The sequence below is a fragment of the Callorhinus ursinus genome, unplaced genomic scaffold (genome assembly GCF_003265705.2).
Source record: "Callorhinus ursinus isolate GAN/ISIS: 27379988/994484 unplaced genomic scaffold, GSC_fseal_2.0 scaffold69, whole genome shotgun sequence".
NCBI classification, from domain to species: Eukaryota; Metazoa; Chordata; class Mammalia; order Carnivora; family Otariidae; genus Callorhinus; species Callorhinus ursinus.
The window spans coordinates 4,675,232-4,698,273 of NW_027397131.1; the positions used below are offsets into that span (position 1 = coordinate 4,675,232).

General features: G+C 41.5%; 1 protein-coding gene and 1 pseudogene across 1 annotated transcript in view; both read left to right on the forward strand.

Moving 5' to 3' along the window:
• The window catches only part of CCDC6 (coiled-coil domain containing 6), a 118,862-nt gene that overhangs the window by 37,502 nt on the left and 58,318 nt on the right, over window positions 1-23,042 (forward strand). Inside the window, exon 2 of the mRNA XM_025850227.2 lies at window positions 14,402-14,551. Coding sequence (XP_025706012.1) covers window positions 14,402-14,551 — 150 coding nt within the window. The remainder of the gene's footprint in view (window positions 1-14,401; window positions 14,552-23,042) is intronic.
• LOC112807486 (U2 spliceosomal RNA) lies at window positions 10,084-10,200 on the forward strand (annotated as a pseudogene).

Sequence of the window (23,042 nt, forward strand, 5' to 3'; positions counted from 1 at the left end):
GGGGAGAGGCGGGCGGGGACTGCGTCACGGGGCGCCGTGAGCGTGGCGGGGAGAGGCCGGTGGGGACTTGGTTACAGAGGGTTGGTAGATTGCAGGAAGGAATCACCATTTATGAGTATCATGGGAAGGCGCTGGAGGACTTGATGTAGGGCAATGAAGTGGTCAGTTTTCTGCCTCTAAAGTCACTTTGGATGCAGAATGGAGCATAGATGAAGATTATATGAGAGCAAGAGAGGAAGAATCTGCAGGGCTGGCTCAGTGGCCGTTGTCAGCTGGATAAAAGATGGTGGTGGCTGGAACAGAGGCAAGGAGAAGAATAGAAAGAAACATTCTAGATCTATTTCAGTTAGAAACAAGGTGTTCCGATGGATTGAATTGGGCACAAGGCAGTGAGGGAAAGAAAAACCAGGGTTTACTCAAGATGTGTTTGATGTTGATTATGTTTGAGGTTCCTTCATGATCCCCGGTTGAAGGTGGTAAGTAGGTAGTTCGTTAAGAGTCTGGAGATCTGGGGAGATTTTTCTGGCTAAGTAGTTTCATGGCCCTCTTAGGGTGCACTTAAATTCAGAGTTTGGGTTATAGCTTATACTACTACACTGAAATCATTACGGTATGGTGGGTGTGATGTGTGCTTCTTTCCGTGGCTCCCATGGTTTTTGAAAGCTAGATGAAAGGCCATTCTTTTTAGATACAGGGTGAGTCCAGGGTCACCAAGACCAAACCCCAGGTTTGATGATTTGCTGGGAGAACTCCCAGAACTCAGTATATAGTCATGATCATGGCTAAGATTTATTACAGCCGGAGGCTACAAAGCAAAGTGAGCACAGAGCAAAGGTACTCAGAGCGAAGTCCGGAGGAAGGCATGAGCTTGTAAGTTTGCTCCCAGTAGTCCTACATGTACTTACTTTCCCCCAGCAACAGGTGTGACAACACATGTGAAATATTGTCTATCAGGGAAGCTTACTAGAGACTCAGCACCCATGCTTTCACTGGGACTGATCACATAGGCACCTTCTGCTTAGTGTATCCCCAAATTCCAGATACCCAAAGGAAAGCAGGAGTTCATCACAAACCATAACCTTTGTAAAGTTTTAACACAATGAGCCCCTTTAATCTGGGTGGTGGGAGCCCTTCCCAATTCAAGTTCCCGGTCACCAGTTAAGGGCTAAGCTTTGTAAGCAGGCTTTCAGAGGGTAGTGGTTAGACCAGCTATACATTAGCTCTTTTATACACATAGAGAGTGTGACTTTTCTTATCCTACAGTTTCCTAATAGACTTGACTCCAAAGTCCTCACTGGCCTGCTTGTGGCTGACCTGCTCCCATGGTTCCTTTTACCTGTCTCCCCTCATCCCGACAGATACACCTTTATTCACTCTGCAAGGGCGGGGGAGGAGAGCATGTGGAATAGAGCTAACTTACCAGAGCGTGCTGTCAGTGTGCCTGGGAATAACAGTGTGGGTACCATCAGGAAATTGGTAGCAGTAGCAAAAAGTGGTTCTTGGGTGGTTCTTAAAGATTACCTGTCAGTCACCCATCATTTAGTTACTTTGTTTGGGAAAGGAAATTACAGGGTATCTCCTCCCAAAGATGAGCTGCTTTGTGATGCTCAGGCCAGGTGCAACAGCATATGTTGGCTTTAAGAGTGGGGGTTTTGCTGCTTTCTGGAGCATTATGCTATATCCCTTGCTCTAGGGGAAGTCATAGTTAGTGGAACAGTGGAGTAGGCAGTAAAAAGACTAGGAGCTTTGGAGCCAGTCCAGGGTTTAGGTTTGAATTGTAGCCCTGATACTTAGTAGCTGGAATCCTTGGGCAAATTGTTTGACCTCTTTCAGCTATTATTTTTATGTGGGGCTGAAAAGTGTGAAGCCCATGTATTGATCAAATGAGATGTATGGAAGGGTCTCTTACAGTGCCAGGGATATAATCGATCTGTAAATATGGGCTGCCATTATCATATAGTATAGAAATGGAGTGCATAGAGTTAATGACTCATTTATAAATATACATATGTATACATGTATATAATAAGTTTGTATATTTGTGTACATTTATACTCATTCAGCACTTGTTGGGACTGCTTGTGTGCTGGGCCATTTCTTCTGTTACTGTAGTGGATAAAATACTTATCTTTTTCTTCTGTGCAGCTTAATCTCATTTTAAATCCCTTGATTGTTCAGGCTATTTTATGCAGCCAAGATCACTCCAAGGCCAACGGCTAAGTGTATAGATTAATGATGTTACTTTTGTTTAATTGCTAGGAGGATTACATACCCCTTCAGGCAGGGACAGTGTCAGTGGTATTCACTGCCATAGCTGTACAGTGCTTGCCATGTATGAGAGTCTCTGTCATGTATTGAATTACATTTTAAAAATCTAATCACTGTAGTTGCTGCTTCTACTTGTCAGCCATTCTGGTTGGGAACTTATTATTGAGGGGGAAGCCTATATTGAAGAGGGATGCCTCCTGGGAGGAGTGCAGAGGCTCACCCCTGCCCATGTCAGATATGTGGAGACATGGTTCATAATGCAGGGTTCCTGATGAGTTAGGCGCATGGTGAATGATGCATTATCTGGAACAATAATAGTTTGCAGTCAGCTCTACCTCTGGGTTGAAGATGACCACCAGTGAGCTTATTCTTTGCTCGAATGTTTGTTTTGTTGTTTTTAATTTTCTTCATGATGCCTCTGTTGTTGCGAATGTACCTTCTGGGAGGAAGGATTCCTGTCTTTCTGCCTGGAATTGACCTGCCTTCCTTTTCCACTGGGGTCACTGTACCACAGCTCCCCCTATTGACCCTTTGGAGTAGGACGTGCTTGCTGGATTCCTTTGCTCTGCACAGTTGGCAACTGAGTAGTAATGCTCATTTTCCAAGCTTGTCGAGCTGTAGAGATTTCATATTCCTGTTCTGCGGGTCTCAGTTACTGCCCCAGCACCAAATTTGGAAACCTCGAGGTGTTTGGGGATAGGTAGAGGTATAAAGGGTGTGGCATTAGTGGTTTTCTTGTGAAAAAATGATAGAGGCCTCAGTGTGTGTGTGTGTGTGTGTGTGTGTGTGTGTGTGTGTTAAGATTTTTATTTTTTAAGTAATCAGTGCACCCAATGTTGGGCTTGAATTTATAACCCAAGATCAAGAGTCACATGGCCTACCGACAGAGCCTGCCAGGTGCCCCTAGAGGCCTCCGTTTTAAGAGCACATCTTCCAAGAGCCATGGGTAACTTTCCCCATGGCTTCTGAGCCAAGATATACCCTGGAGGCAGTAATATCATCAAGGTGAAGATGATGATGGGTTGAAGTTAATGAGTGATGGGAATCACAAACAGAACACTGATGTGCTCATTTCTCTCTTTGTGTCTCTAGTCTATCCAGTTTATGATAGTTGTTCTTACAGATGTGTGTGCCTTGAGACTCATAGGCACAGTTTTTGTCTGATCTCTTTTTATATATTGCTGATAGATCTGAGGAGATTACCCATCATGATCTTGCTGGACTAGTTCCTGTGTTTATAATTGGGAAAATGTGTTGTTATTCCACTGTGAGACTACATCCTCTAGTGCTGTCAACAAGCAAGGAAATGAGTTTTAGCAATAGGAATTGATCATGGTACGATCCAGAAAAAAAAAAAAAAAGCATCTGACCATACTTAATATGGTCATTGACAATGCAGGTGGACCTCCTACTAATACCGACCTAAAATACTAACCAAATTCTAGAGTTGCTTCTCTCCCATGCTGACCATTTATAGAAAAACCTTGAGAGATTTTAGGAAATTTTTGTCTTCAAAAGAAGAGAAGAAACTTTGAAAAAGGGAAGTATCTTGATTGAATAGTATTTTACTGCTTCTCTCATTAAGAGATGAAAACTTTTCATACTCCCTTGATCTTGGATCAAACTGGCTCAACTGAACTTCCAGCTGAATCAGCAACATGAATGAGCTCAGTGAAACCAGTCAAGGGAATGCTTATAGAATGATGACATAATATATTTTTGTTTATGAGCATTACATTTTGGGATGGTTTAGTTACATAACAATAGATAACTGATAGAATGAAGATACTCAGCCAGGGATCCTATTATATCCTCCTGTCCTCATAAGAAATCATCAGGGTTGGGGAAAACAGTCTTTCACATTTTAGTATAATTTAGGTCAGTCTGATTGCTTCTCAATTGTCAGTTGAAAGGGCTGCTAGATGCTCACAGCTTTGTTTTATAAGGAAAGGGGGGTAGCTGATTTGGGGGCGTAATTCATTTTGGGGAAGGATTGTTGGGAATTATGCTATACTGGGGTAGGGCCTTTAGAGCACTTTGAGTGTACTTGTAATCTGGTAAGTGTACCAAGAGGAGATAAATAATTCTGTGAGGGAAAATGAGAAAATACCAAAGAAACTTGTGAAAACTGTGCCTTGAATTGGCTCCATACTTAAAGAGGAGGAAAGAAAACCTCTCTCCTACTTGTATAGGATGTTTTTGCTTTTATTATTTTTAAAGTAATCTCTGCACCCAACGTGGGGCTCGAACTCACAACCCTGAGATCAAGAGTCCTATGCTCTTCCAACTGAGCCAGCCTGGTGTCCCTAATTTTTTGTAACTTTTGGTTGACTACAGACATTGTATGTCGAAGGCTGAGATAAGTAATATTTATACCCAGAAATGAGCATGTCTCTTCTGTTGGGCCATCAATTGTGATGAGATTGAGTCAATCTAATCATTAATTGAACTGCATTTGACTTTTGTTGCTGGTTGTATTTCCGTCATTGTACCATAAGCTTCAAATTCCTCCAGTACCGTGTACATGGAGTGGGGCCTGTGGTACCCCATTTTCCTCATGTTCTTGCTCTGCTTCTCAGCTTTAGAAGTGCTCGAATGCCTGGGCTACAATAATCCTCATGCCTTTGCACCTTTCTGAGCCTAGACCACTGGGGTGGTTTCTCATTGCTAGGCTCCTTGTAGAGGAAGGGGTGGTTCTCCGTTCCTCTGGTCTAGTCTTGGGTTTGTGTGCCTGGGCCATAGAGACACAGTGTTCTCAGCACAGCTTTTCCGTAGCCAGTCTCTGACTTGAATCTGATGTGGGTCTTCAGGACAGAGTTTCCTGCCCTTTCCCCAGAGGCAGTGGATCTTTGCTTGAGTCCTGGGGGGGGAGGACTCCCCCCCCCCCCACCCCCCCCACCCCCCCCCTGGTCCACTATTGGCCGGGGCCCTGGGGACTGAAGGGTCTGTTGTATCTCCCAGAGTGGCTTAAGCCCCCTACCCCCCCCTTTAAATTGAGATCCAATTCATATACTATAACATTCACTCTTTTAAAACGTACAATTCAGTCGTTTTTAGTAAAGTCACATAACCATCTCCACTGTTTAATTACAGAGCATTTTTGTCACCCCAAAAAGAAAGCTCATATTTTTTAGTGGTCATTTCTTATTTCCCCCCACATTCAGCCCTAGTCAACCACTAATGTACTTTCTGTCCCTTTGGATTTGCCTAATTTGGACGTTTCATGTAAATGGAATCATATATTCTGTGGCCTTTTTTGTCTGGTTTCTTTTACTAAGAAGGATATTTTCAAGCTTCATCCATGTTGTACGGTCAGGACTTTATTTTTTTTAATAGGTGTACCATGTTTTGTCTATCTGTTGATCTGTTTATGGGCATTTGGGTTCTTCCCATTTTTTGGCTATAATGATAATGCTTCTTGGAACATTTGTATACAAGTGTTTGCATGAAGAAAGATTTTCGGTGTCCTTGAGTATATACGCAGGAGTGGTTTGAGTCGTATGGTGACTTGAGGTTTAACTTTGACAGTCATCCAGACTGTTTTGCAAAGTGGTGGTAGCATTCTGCATTCCCACCAGCAGTGTATGAGGGAATAGCTATAGGCTTATGGTAAGTCTCTTTCCGTGGTAGGGTAGGTTTCTTCCTCATATTCTTCCTCGGAAGGTCTGCCTCTTGTTGGCCCTTGTGCTTTAACACAGATTTTAGATCAGCTCGTCAGGTTTCTCAAAAAACCCTATTGATATTTTGATTAAATTGCATTGAATTCATGGATGGTTTGGGGAAGAATTGACATCTCTACAGCAGTAAATTTTGTAGATCTATTCATGTATTTTTCTTTATTGAATATATTTCAGTCCAGACTTACTTTCTTCATTGAGATCTTTGGCTGATCTATTCTTAGGTGCCTTAAAATTTTCATGACTATATTAAATAATATCTTTTTGAAATGTGTTCTGTTTATGGTTGGTACATACAAGATGCCATGGTCTTTGTCTTTCTTCTAATTTTTTGAATTTTCAGGAGAGTTTTATGTTTTTGTTAAGATTTATTTATTTGAGAGAGAGAGCATGGGAGCAGGGGGGAAGGGCAGAGGCAGAAGGGGAGAGAGAATCTTCAAGCAAACTCCCCGCTGAGCGCCGAGCCCAATGCAGGACTCCATCCCAGGACCCTGAGATCGTGATCTGAGCCGAAATCAAGAGTCGGCTGCTTAACTGACTGAGCCACCCATGCTGCCGCGTTTTATAGTTTTTAAATAATGCTGCCAAAAAAGATAGTTTAGTTTTTTCTTTGCCAGTCGTCATACTTTGAATTTTTGTCTGTTTATTTTTCTGTGCTTGAGAGAACTTCCTAAAAATGTGTTTTGTTATAAAATCTGTTAAGACAGATATTAATATAACCCTGTATCCCCCAGTTTGGGGGTTGGGTTATTGTTTGTGTGGTGTATCTTTTTTTCATCTCTGTACTTAAAATTCTTATATCTGGTATCTTTTAGGTGTTGTTCCCCCCCCCCCCCCCCCCGTCTCACAATCTGTCTAGGTTAGCCTACTTGTGTTTATTATGCTTATTGATGTAGTCTTCTTTCTACCATCTTTTTCTTTCTTTCTTTTCGTTTTTTTCTGCTGGTTTAGAAGTTCTCCATTTCTATTCGTTTACTAGTTATCCTTGAAATTTTACTGTGCAAATTTAAAAGCAATATGTTAGGTCTTTACTTTAGGAAATATGAGGACCAAATCTCACCGTCCCCTTTGAGTGACACTGTTACTTTTCAGTATTTTAGTGCTAGTTCAGTACTTTTGTTTCTGAATGATCTAGCTCAGCCGATAGCTCAGAAAAGAAAAGAACTGATGAGTCCTGGCGTCCTGCTGTGGCCATCTACTCCACCCAGGTAGTCCCAAGGGGGCTGGACAAATCAAGAGCACAGCCCCTGGCTGGGTTTGCCAACACTGTTGCCAGATAAACTTGTTGCAAGAGAAGCCAGTAACTCAAGAGGGGTTTGGAAAAGAGAAAGGGAGAAATTTATTTTGGGTGCTGGCAGCCTGGGGAGGCGGCAGCCTCAGCAAGCCTTAACAGCTGACCTCCCACAAGGTAGGCCCCTGGAGTTTTACAGGAGAGGTTTTGAGGGGTCCTGCAAGAGAGCAGGCAGGGGGCACGTGGTCATGGGTAGGGTTGGTATGTGTGCAGCCCATGATCATGGGCAAGGAAGGGGATTTGGTGGGGTGTGGTCTTCTAGGCATACACTTCTGGTCTGGCGGTTGGAATGTTCTGGTCACTACAGAACATCTTCAGTGCCTCTAGAAAGTGCGGTAAGAAATAAGCACAGTGGGTTATGCTTAGAGCATGAGTTAAACAGGCTTGTCTCTTTCCGGTTTTAACTATTGGGGTCCGTAGCAAGACTTTCATCTCACGGACTAAGGTTATCTTTGTTGAGATTATCCTTCATTTTTACTGGTTTGTTTGCTCATCATTTCTTTGTGCATTGTAGACAATTCTTCTGGGATAAGTACATCCTGTAGAAGAAGCCTTCTTAGTGTAGGTCCATTGGTGATAAACTCAGTTTGGGTTTATATTATAAATGTGGGGTTTGTTTCTTTCTTGACAGTTATTCTTGATATCCTAGTATAGTTCGCCAGTTGTTTTGTCTTAGCATTTCGAGAATATTCCGTTGTCTCCTTTCCCTATTGATGTTGAGAAGTGATTGTCAGTCTGCTTGTTTCTTTATGGATCATCTGTCTTTTCTTTAGACTGTTTTTAAGATTTTTGTCTTAATGTTGTACAGGTGGATTAAAATGTGCCTAGGCACCAGTTCTGGTGCTTTCTCTATCTATAGATTCACGTCTTTCATTAGTTCAGGGAAATTCTCAGATGGTATTTCTGAGATATACCATCTGAAGCCATCATCTCTTCAAATATTTTCTCCTCCTTAATTTTTAGTGAGATAGATGTGTGTCAGATTTTTCATTTCCTTACTGTATTTATTGATATCCTCCCCATTTCCCATTTTCTGGTTTCTTTGTGCTACATTCTGGATTAATTTTTATGTCTTTCAGTGTTTGCTATTCAGCTGTGTCAAATTTGCTATTGAAATACAAAATGCAAAATGAATTTAAACATTTATTTCAAGAAGTTCTGTTTTTTTTCAAACCTGCCTGATCTCTTCTCTTGCTGCTCATTCACCATATTTTCTTTGTAATGTTCCAGATAAAATTATTTTATAGTTTATGAGAACTTGAATATCTGAAGCCTTTGCTGATCATGAGGGTAGGGTAGTTAGTGTGTATGTGTGGAGTTGTGAATAGATCGTTTCTGTTAATGTATTCATAGTGCATTGTGTCCTTGATGTGTGGTTTCTCTTTGGGAACTCAGCCTAGGGTCCTTCCACTTTCGATATAAACATTCCATTTTGGTATTTCACTTAACCATTTGTTGTTGGACATCTTTTCATGACGGTAAGTGCGAAACCATATTTTTTTTTGATAGTTCCACTATGTTTTCCTATGGATGTGCCATAATTATGTCCATTTCAACTTTTCGTTAAATGAAGGGGGGAGACTCCATAAGACTTCACTGTTTTCTTATTAATCCTCCGGTACATGCTTCTCCCCAGGCCTTTTGGCAACTGTCTTTTGAGTGCTTCTTTATGCAAGATTCTATGCTAAGCTCTTTCTGTGAATTATATGAATTTATCTTCACACCAACCCAGAAGGAGGTGCCGTTATTTTCACTTTACAGAGGAGAAAGCGGTGGTCCAGAGAGGTCACATGGCTCATCTGGGGTCACTCATCTGGAGGTGGGCATCTTGTAAATGAGGCAGTCTGACACCAGAGTGGTGAGGACTGGTCTTGCACTGAAGCTGGTCTGAGAGGCACAGCAGGTTGATGAAACTCGGTAACTGTTGGAGTCCTTCTTAACCTCGAGATTCTCTCAGCTCTTCTTGTCCTTCAAGTCACCCTTTCTAGCTGTTTCTCTCTTGCCCTGCAGTCCTGCAGATGGCCTGGGCATAGCTTCTGGGGTAGAATAGCACAGTCGCAAGGGCCAACAATGATTCTGCTCTGATCCCTGTGTACTCAGTGATTTGCTGGCAGTACTGGAATGGAATAAATTAGTGTTTGAATTTACTGATTATTAATTGTTTTTACTATAAGCCTAGGTAGTGTGCAGTATGTGGAGGAAACAACAAAATAATCTAGTGCTTCCACAGACGAAATGGAAAATTCTAATTCTCACACATGTAATTGAACTCATCTCTCTAGTTCTTCTAATCGAAGAGATGAAGGTACTTAATGGACTTATCTTCTGTGTCACCTGCCACCCACCCCTGCGGTACTGGTACTTAAGTGTTAAACAGACCATGTAGGGCCATGGCAGGACAGTGGTTTGTGTTGATAAACCCTGGTACGACTGATATTCAGGCGAATCCTCTTAAGAGGCACCAGCCATCAGACATGAGTTCTTTTGAACGCAGCATCTCCCCGGACTGTGCTGTGGTGACCCTAGTAAAATGACAGTGGAGACCGCCCAGGGTTTTATTCACTTGCCTGGCTTTGTGTTGGGTGGTTCCTGCTATTGTAACAATTTGATGCTATTTCAAACTGAGATGTTATGATCATCAAAGTATGGATTGTGAGTGACTAGGCAACAGAATAGTGAATTTAAATAATATATTCAAATAGTTTCCTAAATTTAAATAATTAAAATAATAAATAGAGGCTGCCTGGACTCTTAAGCATTAGAGCTTCAAGGTAATCTTACCTTTATGACTTTGTCATTAAAACAAGTCAGCAATCAACTTAAAAGTAATTTCTAAAAACAAATGCTATCGCTTCTCGGCCTTTTGGCTAAGATCAAGTGTAGTATCTATTCTTACCAGTTTAAAAACAAATGCTAATGTGTTATCTTGGTAGTCACTCGTATCTTCTCTTGATTCTATCCTTCACCTATGGTTGCTCTCAAATAGTGCCTGCTTTGGAAAACTGTTCTTTTTCTTACGCTTGGCAGATCGTGAATTGCATCATCCTACATGACTTTGGTTTTGGCGCTTGGATTTTTCTCCGGCAGCAGTGAATGCTGTTGTTGAGAGCTTTTGAATTCTCCTTTCTCCACCCACCCTTGACCTCCACACTGCCACGGTAAAGAACAAAAACCCTAAACAATCACACTGGACTCTCCTATCAAATTTGTGCCCTGGTCATCATAGCAGTGGGTCAGAACGAGCTGTGTTTTCCTTTCACAGAAAATTGTGCTCAGTCAGAGTATGGTTGCCTAAATATGTGGTGACTCAGGAGAAAATAATTCTTCTAAGGATTTTGTTGGTGTTCATTTTTGCCAGAGTACTTGGTAAATTTCTCCTGGCCTGCCCCCTCCCCTATTTCTTTACTGTTTCCCTTTTTTTGTAATGTTGGATTTTTGATAGGATGGGGAAAGAGTGATAGAGATGCTTTCTGTTCTAGTCCTCGTATTTACAGACCTCAGATGATTATTGCTAGGGGAATAAGAGTCGCTCAATTTCTAAACACAGCATCTAGAGCAATATTGAACATGCAGCTATAATTACAGACATTTAAAATTTTTTCCCCAGATTGTCCCAGTCTTCAACTCTACAGACATAGGCAGAACACAAAGAAAAGCGTTCCTCCTTCAAAGCATTCCTAATTTTTTGTTCACATTTTCTCTTTGAGAGTTTATGGAGTTAGAGGTGAACCGTGATTCATTTATTTAGCTTTGGAAATACAATTTTATTTTTGAATTTGGATGTCTTTAGGTATGCTGAAATTTTCAAGCATTTCAGATGAAAAGGGAAGTAGGTTGATAAAACTGATGAGATTTGAGATGGTATCTTGTTTTATCTCCCTCTGCCCCCGCTTTTCTGACGGCCAATGCTGGCAAATGGTGCCAGGGCCTTGCTGATTTGCTCCTAGGCCGCTGTCTACCAGGCTCTTGTCTTCTTTGGAGGAATAAATTGGAAGGATCATTTGCTTACAGCTTAAATAAAAGGCTTGTTCTGGAGTTAGGGGGAGAAAGAGCCAGGCCTCAGACTGACATTGGGTGGATGAGGCGCCTGGCATGGGAGGCGGCTGGGGGGGCGTGGTGGATGCCGACTGCTTTGTGTGGCGCTCAGCTCAGCCTCTGACCATCAGGTTTACCCCTGCTTGTCAGTCCACTCTGTCTGATCTTTTAAAAAATTTTCTCTGACGCTCTATTGGATACAACATCTTGTCTTTTGTCCTCGTTTATGTGTTAATTCCTACGGTGATTTGTGACCGGTTAGAAAAAGAGTGGACTTGGTTTTACAATTTTTGGGGACCTGGAATTTTGTCCTACCAGTGGTTTTCCACTGGGTGTCAGATGCTGCAGGAGGCAGAATAACAAACAGCCCCGGGTTCGGTCAAAAACATGGCAAAAACTTAGCTGAAGGAGGCCTTTGATGGAGTCTCTTTGAGGGCCTGTCCACCCCTCACGAAGTTAGGCTTTGACAAGCCTCCACAGAGTAGTTCTGCATGTTATTCAGGGGTCCTGAGAGCAGCATTTTCCATTAATGGGCTTTGCCTAGAATTAAGTGGCTATTCTGAAATCGTGAATAATTTTGTTAGGGAAAGCCTCAGCCTCTCACAACCAGCAATGTGTCACTTACTTGGGAAGGCACTTTAGAGCAGATCTAGTGCTCTTCAACATCTCCCCGCCCCCCATCCTTTTAAAATTTTGCTGCTTTCTCTGGGAAGAATTGCAAAGGAAACCAGGTGCTTCATGAAATCTAGACCCTGCTAATTATCAGAGTGCTTTTTCTTAATCGAGATATAATTCACATTCAGTAAAATCTACCCTTTTAAAGTGTACACCTCATTGATTTTTAGTATATTCACAAGGTTGTGTAAACCGTTAGCACTAATTTCAGAACATTTTCATCTCCCCAGAAAGAAATCCTGCACTCATTAGCAGTCATTCCCCATCTCCCACGCAACCCCCTCCCCCAGCCCCTGGCAAACAAATCTACTTTTTATCGCAGAGTTCTGTTTTATATTACACTGAAATCTGTTGTCCCTGTAACTTAATAGTTAGATGAAGGGGGAGGTAGGGTGGAAGCTCCATGAACAAACACTTAGGGCTTATCCCTTACTTCCAGCTTCTTACTTCCAGGCCCCAGTGCAAAGGGGAGGGTGGTCTGCTAAGCCTGAGTCTGGCTTTCTTACTGCTTGTGATCAGATACACCATTTGTCTAAAATACTGAGCGTGTGGCCACACGTTAAGAAGTTGAGTCTGACCTGATAGCGAAAATAATTTATGGCGAACACCCTTTGAATAATTAAGTGTAGAATCACTAGCATTATAGCCCCCTCTACCTTTCTGTTCTGTAACTTTTAGGATAATCAGAAATCAAATCATGTAGGACATTGTCAGTCAAAAGCAGAAAAACAAGTAGCTTGAACAGATTGCGGGCTTGGATATATGCGTCAAGTGTGCCTCTGTAAATACTTTGGATTCCTGCCTATTGCACTACTACTGACACCTGGATGGATGTGAGTTTTAAAGAGGAGTGGGGAGTCATTTCAAGGGGGGGAGGGGAAGCAGCAGTCCTCAGCAGATTTTCTGGACCTCGGTGGAGAGCACTAGGAAGGGCTAAGAAAATCCCAGGTGTGAGGGAGCCACCTGGAACCTAGGGACCTCTCCCTGGGTGCTCTTGGATGGAAAGAAGCATTTATTAGCTGAGATGTGTTCTTAGATGCTCAGTTCTCCTGACCTATCCCAGGTAGTTTCTTCAAGAACTCGAGAGCTGGACCTTCTCCCAAAGTTTCCACTTTTTGTGTAGCTCTGTTTTTCAGTTGAAGTACTCCGTGTGGCTCTCTTTTGTAGAACTACTTGACAGGCAGTTCTGGGGACTAGGGTGCTTCCTTTTGGCCACAGAGATGGGGAGCACAGAGGACAGTCTCCCCAGAAACTGTGGCTGTTAGGGCGCGGGCACTGGGGGAGCAAGTGAATACATACAGAAATCTAAACGACCAGACTTGGGGGTGGTTGTCAGAGGTTTTACAATAAAAGGTGGTAATTATTTCGTGCTGGTGCCCTTTTGTCCCCTGCCCTCTGGCTTTCTTATTATTGTAAGTGACAGGTGCTGGTGGCTTGGAATTGATAGAGCTCTTTCTCCTTCGACTTAGCTGATAAAACAGGAATGCATTATTTGGGATTAATGCATCAAAATGTGGTTTAAAAAGTGCTTTGAGTAGACTTGAGCTCACTGGAAGCAAGTTTTCTTTTTCTGAAAAGATTAATTTCCTTCAAAGAAGGTTAGGTTTTTCTGTTTATTCTGTTAAAATATACCATGGGGTGGGGCTATGGAAGAATATTTTCATCTCTGTTGAATTATCCTGACACTCTTTTCTTCTGTTTTTAAAATTCAGTTATGCCTGTCCTTGGCCTCACCTCCAAAAAATTCCCGGTGGGAAATTAATAAAGTAAAAAATAAGACTCCTTTCCTCCACCCTTACTTTTCACTGGTTGGATTCCTGCTAATTCAGTAATACTTTCTAGCCACTTGTATATTTCCTTACAATCACTATTCATTGAGTATGTCACCGAATCCATGTAGATCTGCATTGCTTTTAAAATTGCATATCCAAACCCTTTCAGTAACACCCTAAAGAGGTGACATGAGTTTACTTTTAAGCAAGTTGAACTTCTCTGCTTTAGTAAAACATGTTACCTAGATCTTTTAACTATAAACCTTTGAGATGTAGTGACTTGCAGAGTTACCACAAATTGATTCACATACCCCAGAATTGGACCTGCCTGCCATCTGACGAGTTCTCTGTAGTCTAGTGATTGCCTTGGGATTGATTCTAAAAACTGTAAAACAGTTTTTAATTAATGTCTTTGAAACATCACTTTAAGAAGAGGGGCCGTGCGTAGTACAGGGAGGCCCTTTGGGGGAATAGCCAGATTTGCTTTTAGGGTTGCTACTCAGCCCCTCTGGTTTATGCATCCTGGGGTGCATTGGTTCACAGTTAAAAATAGAAATCTCATTAAAATGGGTGCCCTCTCTGCAAATAAGAACTATATTTTAATAAATTTCCTATTTCCTTAACATATTTTTTGTTGTTGTTGTTGCTCTTTTAATTTATTTTTTTTTCCTTTTTTTAAACAGCAAGCCAGGGCTGAGCAAGAGGAAGAATTCATCAGTAACACTTTATTCAAGAAGATCCAGGCTTTGCAGAAGGAGAAAGAAACCCTTGCTGTAAATTATGAGAAAGAAGAAGAATTCCTCACTAATGAGCTCTCCAGAAAATTGATGCAGGTAAATTTATCTTTTCTCCCCTTACATCTTCCCTGCCTGTTTTCCTCTCTAGGAAGAAATTACTTTGATAGAGCACTTTGCTTGAAACATTTGCTGATGAGGTTGTAGCTAAAGTTCTTTGGAGATTAAAAATACCAGGTAAAGATGGCAGCGATGTAATACTCAAGACTCTGGCTCTGTGACTCATCTGCTTAGGTAAGGGAAGATATTTTATGCTGTGAGCACCTTACAGAGTTGCTGATGAGCCTGAAGCCTTACCACAGGAGTAATTGCTGTATGTAGTGTTTTGGAAATATGAGGATTAACACTAAATGTGGGACTTCTTCCTCCTCTTACGTTCAGTCTATAATGAATACATAAACATTTTTGCAACAGAAGTGGGTCTTTTGCACTTAAATTTGATTACATAAAGTGAAATGTCAATTTGGGGGAAAAATATATCTATGATCTGTCATTAAAATTACAGGCAATCAGGTGTGTTCAGATGGGTGAGTAATATGTTACTGAACAAATATCAGACAGCTATTATAACTTAACATTAATCACTAATAGTTTATAGAAGGCACAATATAAAACATATAGGAAAGGTTTGATTTTTTTCTAATTTAGAGGCTCCCCCCCCCAAAGCTTACTAGTAAATTACAAAAGTAAAATTTGTTTTAGGGCAAATATTTTGTGGGTCACTTAATGTGAACTTAAGAATAAATGGAATATTAAGTTTTCATTATATAGCACAGCTTATCCAAGATCATGAGCAGGTAAAGAATTATGCCAGGAGAACAAGTAATTCCACTTTGTCAGGTGACTAAGAGAGGTAGATGCATTCCCTTGAATCTTTCGTTTCAGGGGCATCGCTAACCACTCCATTCATTGATTTGGTTGAAGAATACATTTTAGGGAGGTTATAATAAAAGGATACTTGAGGCTTTTAAAAAACTTCCTAAATCCTTTTCTTACCTTCCAAGAAAGACAGTCCTGTAAGAGAAGGCAGGAGCTCTGGGGTAGAAACTGTGGTGTTAAGACCGTACAGTGGTCCAGACAACGAGGGCCAAAGGGCCAAACAAAGAAAGATGTTTCTTTCATTCTCATTTTTTTACCTAATTACTGAATAAAGATACTGTTACTCTCTTGCACAAAGTATGATTTAGATGGTGGCTGTTGAAATGTGAAGAAGAGAGGTAGCCAGGCATTACTGTTCAGCAGAGATTTATGACAGAGTTTCTGTGTGGAAACTCTTTATGGACTTGTGTGCATTCCGATTTAGAGGAAGAAAAGGGGAGGAGGTTGTCTGACCTTTGGCTCCCTTTCACCGCGACAGCATCAGACCACTTACTCTGCATGTTGCTTCTAGAACTATAGGGATACAATTGCGGTTTGTTCTTCCAAGTTTAGTGTGTAATCAGGTGCCCTAATTTTTTTCTTTTTTTTTTTTTTTAAAGATTTTATTTATTTATTTGAGAGAATGAGAGAGAGAGAGAGAGCATGAGAGGGGGGAGGGTCAGGGAGCCCGATGTGGGACTTGATCCCAGGACTCCAGGATCATGACCTGAGCCGAAGGCAGTCGCTTAACCAACTGAGCCACCCAGGCGCCCCCGGTGCCCTAATTTTTAACCCTGCAAGAAATGTTTTTTGTTTTCAACTTAAATGGTTATTAGTATTTAGAGTCTTTTACCAAATAATTTATAAAGCTACCAAAACCTAGTCATGTTCCTTTTCTCTATAAAGACTCATCTTCATTGTGAGTGGTTGTGTGGTGTGTAGTTTGTTATCATAACCCACCTTTTCCCCAAAGACATTGATGTTCCTTAAAATAAGACACTAAATAAGAGTGAGAACATAAGAGCCATGTGCAGCAGAAAAGGAAGTTAGTTATGATAATACACTTGGCATAAGAAAGCTTGAACTTAAAGTTCTGAACATTCCTATAAATAAAGCTATAACCTGGAGAAATAGAGTTTTTTTTTTCCATAATTCTTACATTTAAAAAAGTAGTTTTATTTGGTCAGGAGAAAAAATTTTTTCATATATTAAAAACTGAGGGGCATGTTGGCTCTTTCTCAAGAGATTGAAGAAGATACGAACTGAACAATGCAATAAATTGTTTTTGCTGAAAGTAGTATGTAATGTGTAGCAATAGTCCCCACATGGCCAAGTCTTAGGTTTGCCCTCTGTTAAAACAAAGGATACTGTATGAAGGTATGATTCTGTTGTTGGGGGAGCTCTTGGTGAGACTGTAGCTCGTTTGTGGTCTGACTTGCACAATCTGGACAAATGAATGATCAGCATGTGTGAGACAATCTCTCACGAATCCCAGTGTGGTTCTTAGGCTATAAATATTTATACACACACACACACACACACATGCATACATTGTAGCAAAATAACCATAACACAAAATTTGCCATTTCTGCCACTTTTGAGTGTATAATTCAGTGGCATTAAGTACGCTGTTGTGCAGCCATCACCACTATTCATCCCCGGAACTTCTTGAAAACCAGACTCTGTACCCATTAAGCAGTGACTCACCATCCCCCTTCCTGGTTCTTAGGCTCTTGAAAGGAGACGGATGTCGGAGAGTTTGAGGTTGACATGTTCTAGAGGTTCTGGCAGGTTCTAGAGCTATGTCTGTTCTGTGGTGTGATAGGTGATCTCTCACGTTAGACATTAGGTATCAGAGCATACCATTTTGGGGTGAATACCCCCAAAGCCCTCCTGGTTTTGGTCAGTTGGAGAGAGCTGGGACAAAAGTGGGGAAGAAGGCTGCCACCCTGTGGTGCCCACCCCCACCCCCCGGGCTTGCCTCAAGGACTTCAGCCAGTCCTTTATGGAAGGCTCACATTTTCTGCCACCCAGTGTGGAAGAACGATCTCCATCTGGAGGCTTTTTAGAGTAATTGGTACCAATAGACTTTTTCTAATGGTGTAATCACTTTAATATGGCTCTCTAAGATGGTGCTTCTAGATAGACCTTTTTTTGAAAAGCCTGCAAGAAAAACCTCATGCGAGTGTCCCTAATTGACAAATGACTGAATCGACCTGTTCACCGGGAAAGTGTTTGGTTAATGTTTTCCACCCAAAGGCCACTGAGAGGCTATTTGTAGAACAATTTTGGTTTTGTCACCACACTTTGACTGTTATCTCTCATAGTGATTGGACATGCTTTTATGTGCATTTCAAAGGAATTCTTTGGGTTTGAGACAAATAGAGATTATTGCTGTGGAGGAGACACTTCCTTTTTCATCTGCCATGATGGAACTTGTATCTAATACCTTTATTTTTTTAAAAGATTTTATTTATTTATTTGACACAGAGAGAGACAGCAAGAGAGGGAACTCAATCAAGGGTGAGTGGGAGAGGCAGAAGCAGGCTTCCTGCTGAGCACGGAGCCCGATGTGGGGCTCAATCCCAGGACCCTGAGATCATGACCTGAGCCGAAGGCAGATGCTTAACGACTGAGCCACCCAGGTGCCCCTATCTAATACCTTTAAAAATGGAAGTTTATTTAAGCATGGACAGAAGGAAATCCTTTTGTCCTAACAGATCAAGTTTGGGAGATAGCTCATATATTTTCAAATATGTTAATATCACTGAAACAACACACAAAAAGCATGCTTTTTCTCTTGCTTTTGTATATATACATTGGGTAGCCAGAAAATTATACTTTCATTTTATGAAAACTTGTCTGAAAAATCTGCATCCTTTTGAGCCATGGGATTGATTATCTGATTGAGAACTGTCCTGAGAAGAACCTTCTAGTAAGCCGGCATCAGAACTAAATTCAGCTCTGGAATGCCTCAGAGACAAGTTGTATTTAACCATAATTTATAATTAAAATTTACAAGAAATGTTTTGTAAGCAACCTCTTCATCAGTTTTTGATTTATAACACGTATATTAGGAAATACGTCTAAAAGACTATTTTCCAAAACGTTAGTTGTAGTTATACTTGGGTGCCGAACTTATGGGTTGTGAGATTTCTTATATCCCTTTCCTTCTCCTTTTGTAAAAGCAACATGCATTACTTTTGTAATTAGAAATGTCTTATTTCCTAAAAAGGAAGTTTAAAAATTCTTATGCATGTTTTGTCCTTACGTTCTGAAACCTTCTGTGTCACTGGCTTTGAGAGCACAGAGTTCTTTCATAGTTGTGTCTGTCAAGGAGCTCAGTGCACTGAAGCCCACTGCGGACTTGGGCGCATTTGCAGGTGATAGAAGATTCTGGAATGCTCAGATCATTAAGAACTAGTATTATCCAAATGCTCCAATGATTAGCTTAACTGTCTTGTCAGTCTTGATATGATTTATTCCACTGGTCCTCAGTCTTAAAACTTTTTTTTTAATAATAATGCCTAACTCCCCTGTTAACTACCAATCACCAGTGCCAACTGGAAGGCCTGACATTCCTGAGATTGATAGTGGTTTTAGCAGTTGTGGCTTTTTTTTTTTTTTTTTAATTTATTTGACAGAGACAGTGAGAAAGGGAACACAAGCAGGGGGAGTGGGAGAGGGAGAAGCAGGCTTCCCGCCAAGCAGGGAGTCCGATGCGGGGCTCTATCCCAGGACCTTGGGATCACGACCTGAGCCAAAGGCAGACACTTAACGACTGAGCCACCCAGGTGCCCCAGTCATGGATTTTTTTCACTTAGCTTTTATGTAAGCCTGATGCATCAAGTTTACTTCCTGCTCTTTGGGAAGTCCTGTTCTTGTCTGCAATCTTCTCTCAGCCAGTACTGCTGCCAAGAGTTAATGAATACTTTTTCTTTTTTTAAAACCCTGGAACAGGACTGAGATAAGAAGGGTACTGGGTATTACATATATCTCTGAATCTTTTTAATCTAATCCAACTTTTAAATTTTAGACCTTAAAATAACAAATAGGTTAATGATTTTGTACTTTTGATTCACATTTGAAATTGGATCTGGTCCTCGGAAAATAATGCTACTATAACTATGATAGAGATTATTATGTCCTTATGGGAGGACGTATTCTTTTTTTTTAATTTTATTTTATTGTGTTATGTTAATCACCATACATTACATCATTAGTTTTTGATGTGGTGATCCACGATTCATTGTTTGCGTATAACACCCAGTGCTCCATGCAGAATGTGCCCTCTTTAATACCCATCACCAGGCTAACCCATCCCCCCCCACCCCTCCCCTCTAGAACCCTCAGTTTGTTTCTCAGAGTCCATAGTCTCTCATGGTTCGTCTCCCCCTCTATTCCCCCCCTTCATCTCTCCCTTCCTACTATCTTCTTTTTTTTTTTTAAATATATAATGTATTATTTGTTTCAGAGGTACAGATCTGTGTTTCAACAGTCTTACACAATTCACAGTACTCACCATAGTACATACCCTCCCCAATGTCTATCACCCAACCACCCCATCCCTCCCACCCCCACCACTCCAGCAACCCTCGGTTTGTTTCCTGAGATTAAGAATTCCTCATATCAGTGAGGTCATATGATACATGTCTTTCTCTGATTGACTTATTTCGCTCAGCACATCCACGTCGTTGCAAATGGCAAAATCTCATTCCTTTTGATGGCTGCATAATATTCCATTGTGTATATATACCACTTCTTCTTTATCCATTCATCTGTCGATGGACATCTTGGCTCTTTCCATAATTTGGCTATTGTGGACATTGCTGCTATAAACATCGGGGTGCACGTACCCCTTCGGATCCCTACGTTTGTATCTTTGTGGTAAATACCCAGTAGTGCAATTGCTGGATTGTATGGTAGCTCTATTTTCAACTTTTTGAGGAACCTCCATGCTGTTTTCCAGAGGGGAGGGCATATTCTTATTGATGATTCAGAGGACTTAAGAATAAAAGTCTTCTGGATGTCTTGTTTAGTGGCATGGCTTTATTGTTACTGACTTGGTCCCTGAGGTTAGCATGCCTTCTGGAATGCATATAGTTGATGCTCCCTCACATCCGTGGAAAGATGACGGACAGAGAGGAGAGGAAGGGAGGGGAGGGCAGATACCGCTGCAGAAGCTGCCACTACCAGAGGATGGACAGCCACACAGTGCGGGAGGATAGCATACGGCAGTAACATTCTTCCACCTCGGTTTGCACAGGAGTAAAACCGAGAGGTATAATTTGAGTGAGTCCCTGAATCTGCGTATTCATGCAGACAAAGGCATACCGCTTCATGCCCCCTTTTCTTCTCCTCCCCTCGATTCCAGAGAAGCAGTTTCTCCTTCCAGCATCATCTTAATGGATGCGGCTTTCTGGAGTGGATGCTTCCCCAACCCCAGGAGGCCTGTGGGTCTGAGTAGCAGGCATGCCCACACGCACGAGCAGTGAGCACAGCGTGTCAGCATGTGCACCGGAGTCTGAGGCTGCCTTTGACCCCGACTTTGCTAAGCCCCTAGGAGGCTTGTTTGTGCAGGCAGCAAAATCGCATGTCAGGGCAAGAAATATGGATGAAACTCTCTAGTTAATTTTAAAGGCACCTAGGCTAGGATGCCATTGCATCCCTTCAGATGAAAACTGTTCTGCCCTCCCCATGGCAGAGGAGAAGAGACCTTGAAATATGTTCTTAAGGTGGCCAGAGCAGTTGGGCCCTCTTGGCTTTTTTCAGGGCCATTAATGCAGGTCTGAAAAATTTGCCATTACCTATAGCTTACAGAACAGTTGGGTCAGAGGGTTGTTTGTGTGTGTGTGTATTGTTTTTATTACAAATTATCTGAACTTCAGCTTTGTTCTTTGTTTCTTTTCATGGAGCAAGGAAAGGGACTTTATACACTGTGTTCCTGATACATCTGCAAAGGGCTCCCAGGATGTTTTTAATGCATTTTAAATGATGCAGCCTCCAGAGGCCAAATGATGAGCCAGAATTTTCCTGTTTAGTAGCCTGCCAAAAATCTCTCTCCAGCACAATTTGCATTACGATTAGAAAACACAATAAACTTGATGCAGTTGTTTAGTCTTAAGAAGTCATGGAGTTTCTTTCCAAGTGTGCGTATGTGTGTTGACATTAGGCCTAGATCGAATGTACCAGTATGGACTCCCAAAAATGTAAGGGCAAGAGTAAAGGCTTTCAAGCTTCCCTTGCAGACTTCCTGGAAAAAAAATGTGGGAAAACACAGGTAGAGGGAAAATAAAAGTAGATGGAAAATGAAATTAAAAATAATTAGGTGAAGCTAGAGTAGAGCTTGCTTTATTCACCAGGGTAGGAGTAAGCATTGTTATTTCTAGTTGAAAAGATGAATGTTAGTAAAGGACTGATGGCTCCACTGTAGGTAGCCTTTAGCCATCGCTGGAAACACTTTAAATGATTTTAAAACTTTGCAGTTATAAACTTTGCCATGTTTTGCATTTCTTGGATAGGTTCTCCTTTCATTTCAAAACTGTTTACAGTTCACCCAATCAGTAATTACCTTAAATACAGAGCTGTATCCTGCTGCTAACTGCCTTTACTTTCCTTTTTTCGTCTTTATTCATAGAAAAGGTGTGGCCTTTAAATTCACAGTAATGTCTCAAGTTAGAATGAGTTCTTTCTTTGGGCTGAGCACTCTCTCAGAAGTCTTCAGAAGAAGAAAGTGCTAGGTTTTACAAAATGGATTGTCAGTGCGATAGGCCGACTCGAGGACCGAAAGGATTTCTTGATCTCATTTGTGGAGCATCTTTTTTTTTTTTAAAGATTTTATTTATTTGACAGAGAGAGAGAGAGACAGCGAGAGAGGGAACACAAGCAGGGGGAGTGGGAGAGGGAGAAACAGGCTTCCTGCCAAGCAGGGAGCCCGATGCGGGGCTCGATCCCAGGACCCTGAGATCATGACCTGAGCTGAAGGCAGATGCTTAATGACTGAGCCACCCAGGCACCCCATTTGTGGGGCATCTTTTAAAAATTTTCCTCCTAACCAGATTTCTCTAAAGGCATTAATGCTTTCAGCACCATCATGTTCTGGGGGATACAGGAAACAAAAACATAGCCCGTTAGGTATTCTGGGTGGATGGGAAACCCAATGTACTGGAGCCATCTGCTCCGAAGTGAGGGCTTGTCCTCGAGGTTGAGGATGCTGTTAAGAAAATAACATTTAAAAAATAATTTTCTGGAAGGACCTAGCTATTCCCTTGCAAAAGTTACACCTGCCTTCCCTGTTAGAAAATGACAGATGAGATAATCCAGATAAACCTCACTGAGGATAAATAAAAGCTAGACAGAATGCTTTTAAATTTTTGAAAAAAGCATGAAGAACTAACAAGATGGGGAAGGCCTGCAGGCCTGTGCCCTGGGGGAGGTGGGAATTGAGAAGACCGCAGCTCCCAAGGCTGCTTTTGTCCTGAGAGCATTTGCTTTTGTTTTGGATTAAGGTAGGCCCAGGCTTCTGGTTCCTGGCGGAAGAAGATGGAATTTTTTGGAGGAAGATACCATCATCCTAGGCCACAAGTTTCGCTTAAAATTCAAGTTCAAATATGTTGTCCAGAACACAAGGAGAACCAGGCACATGGGGATAGAGTTCATGGATGTAAACCAG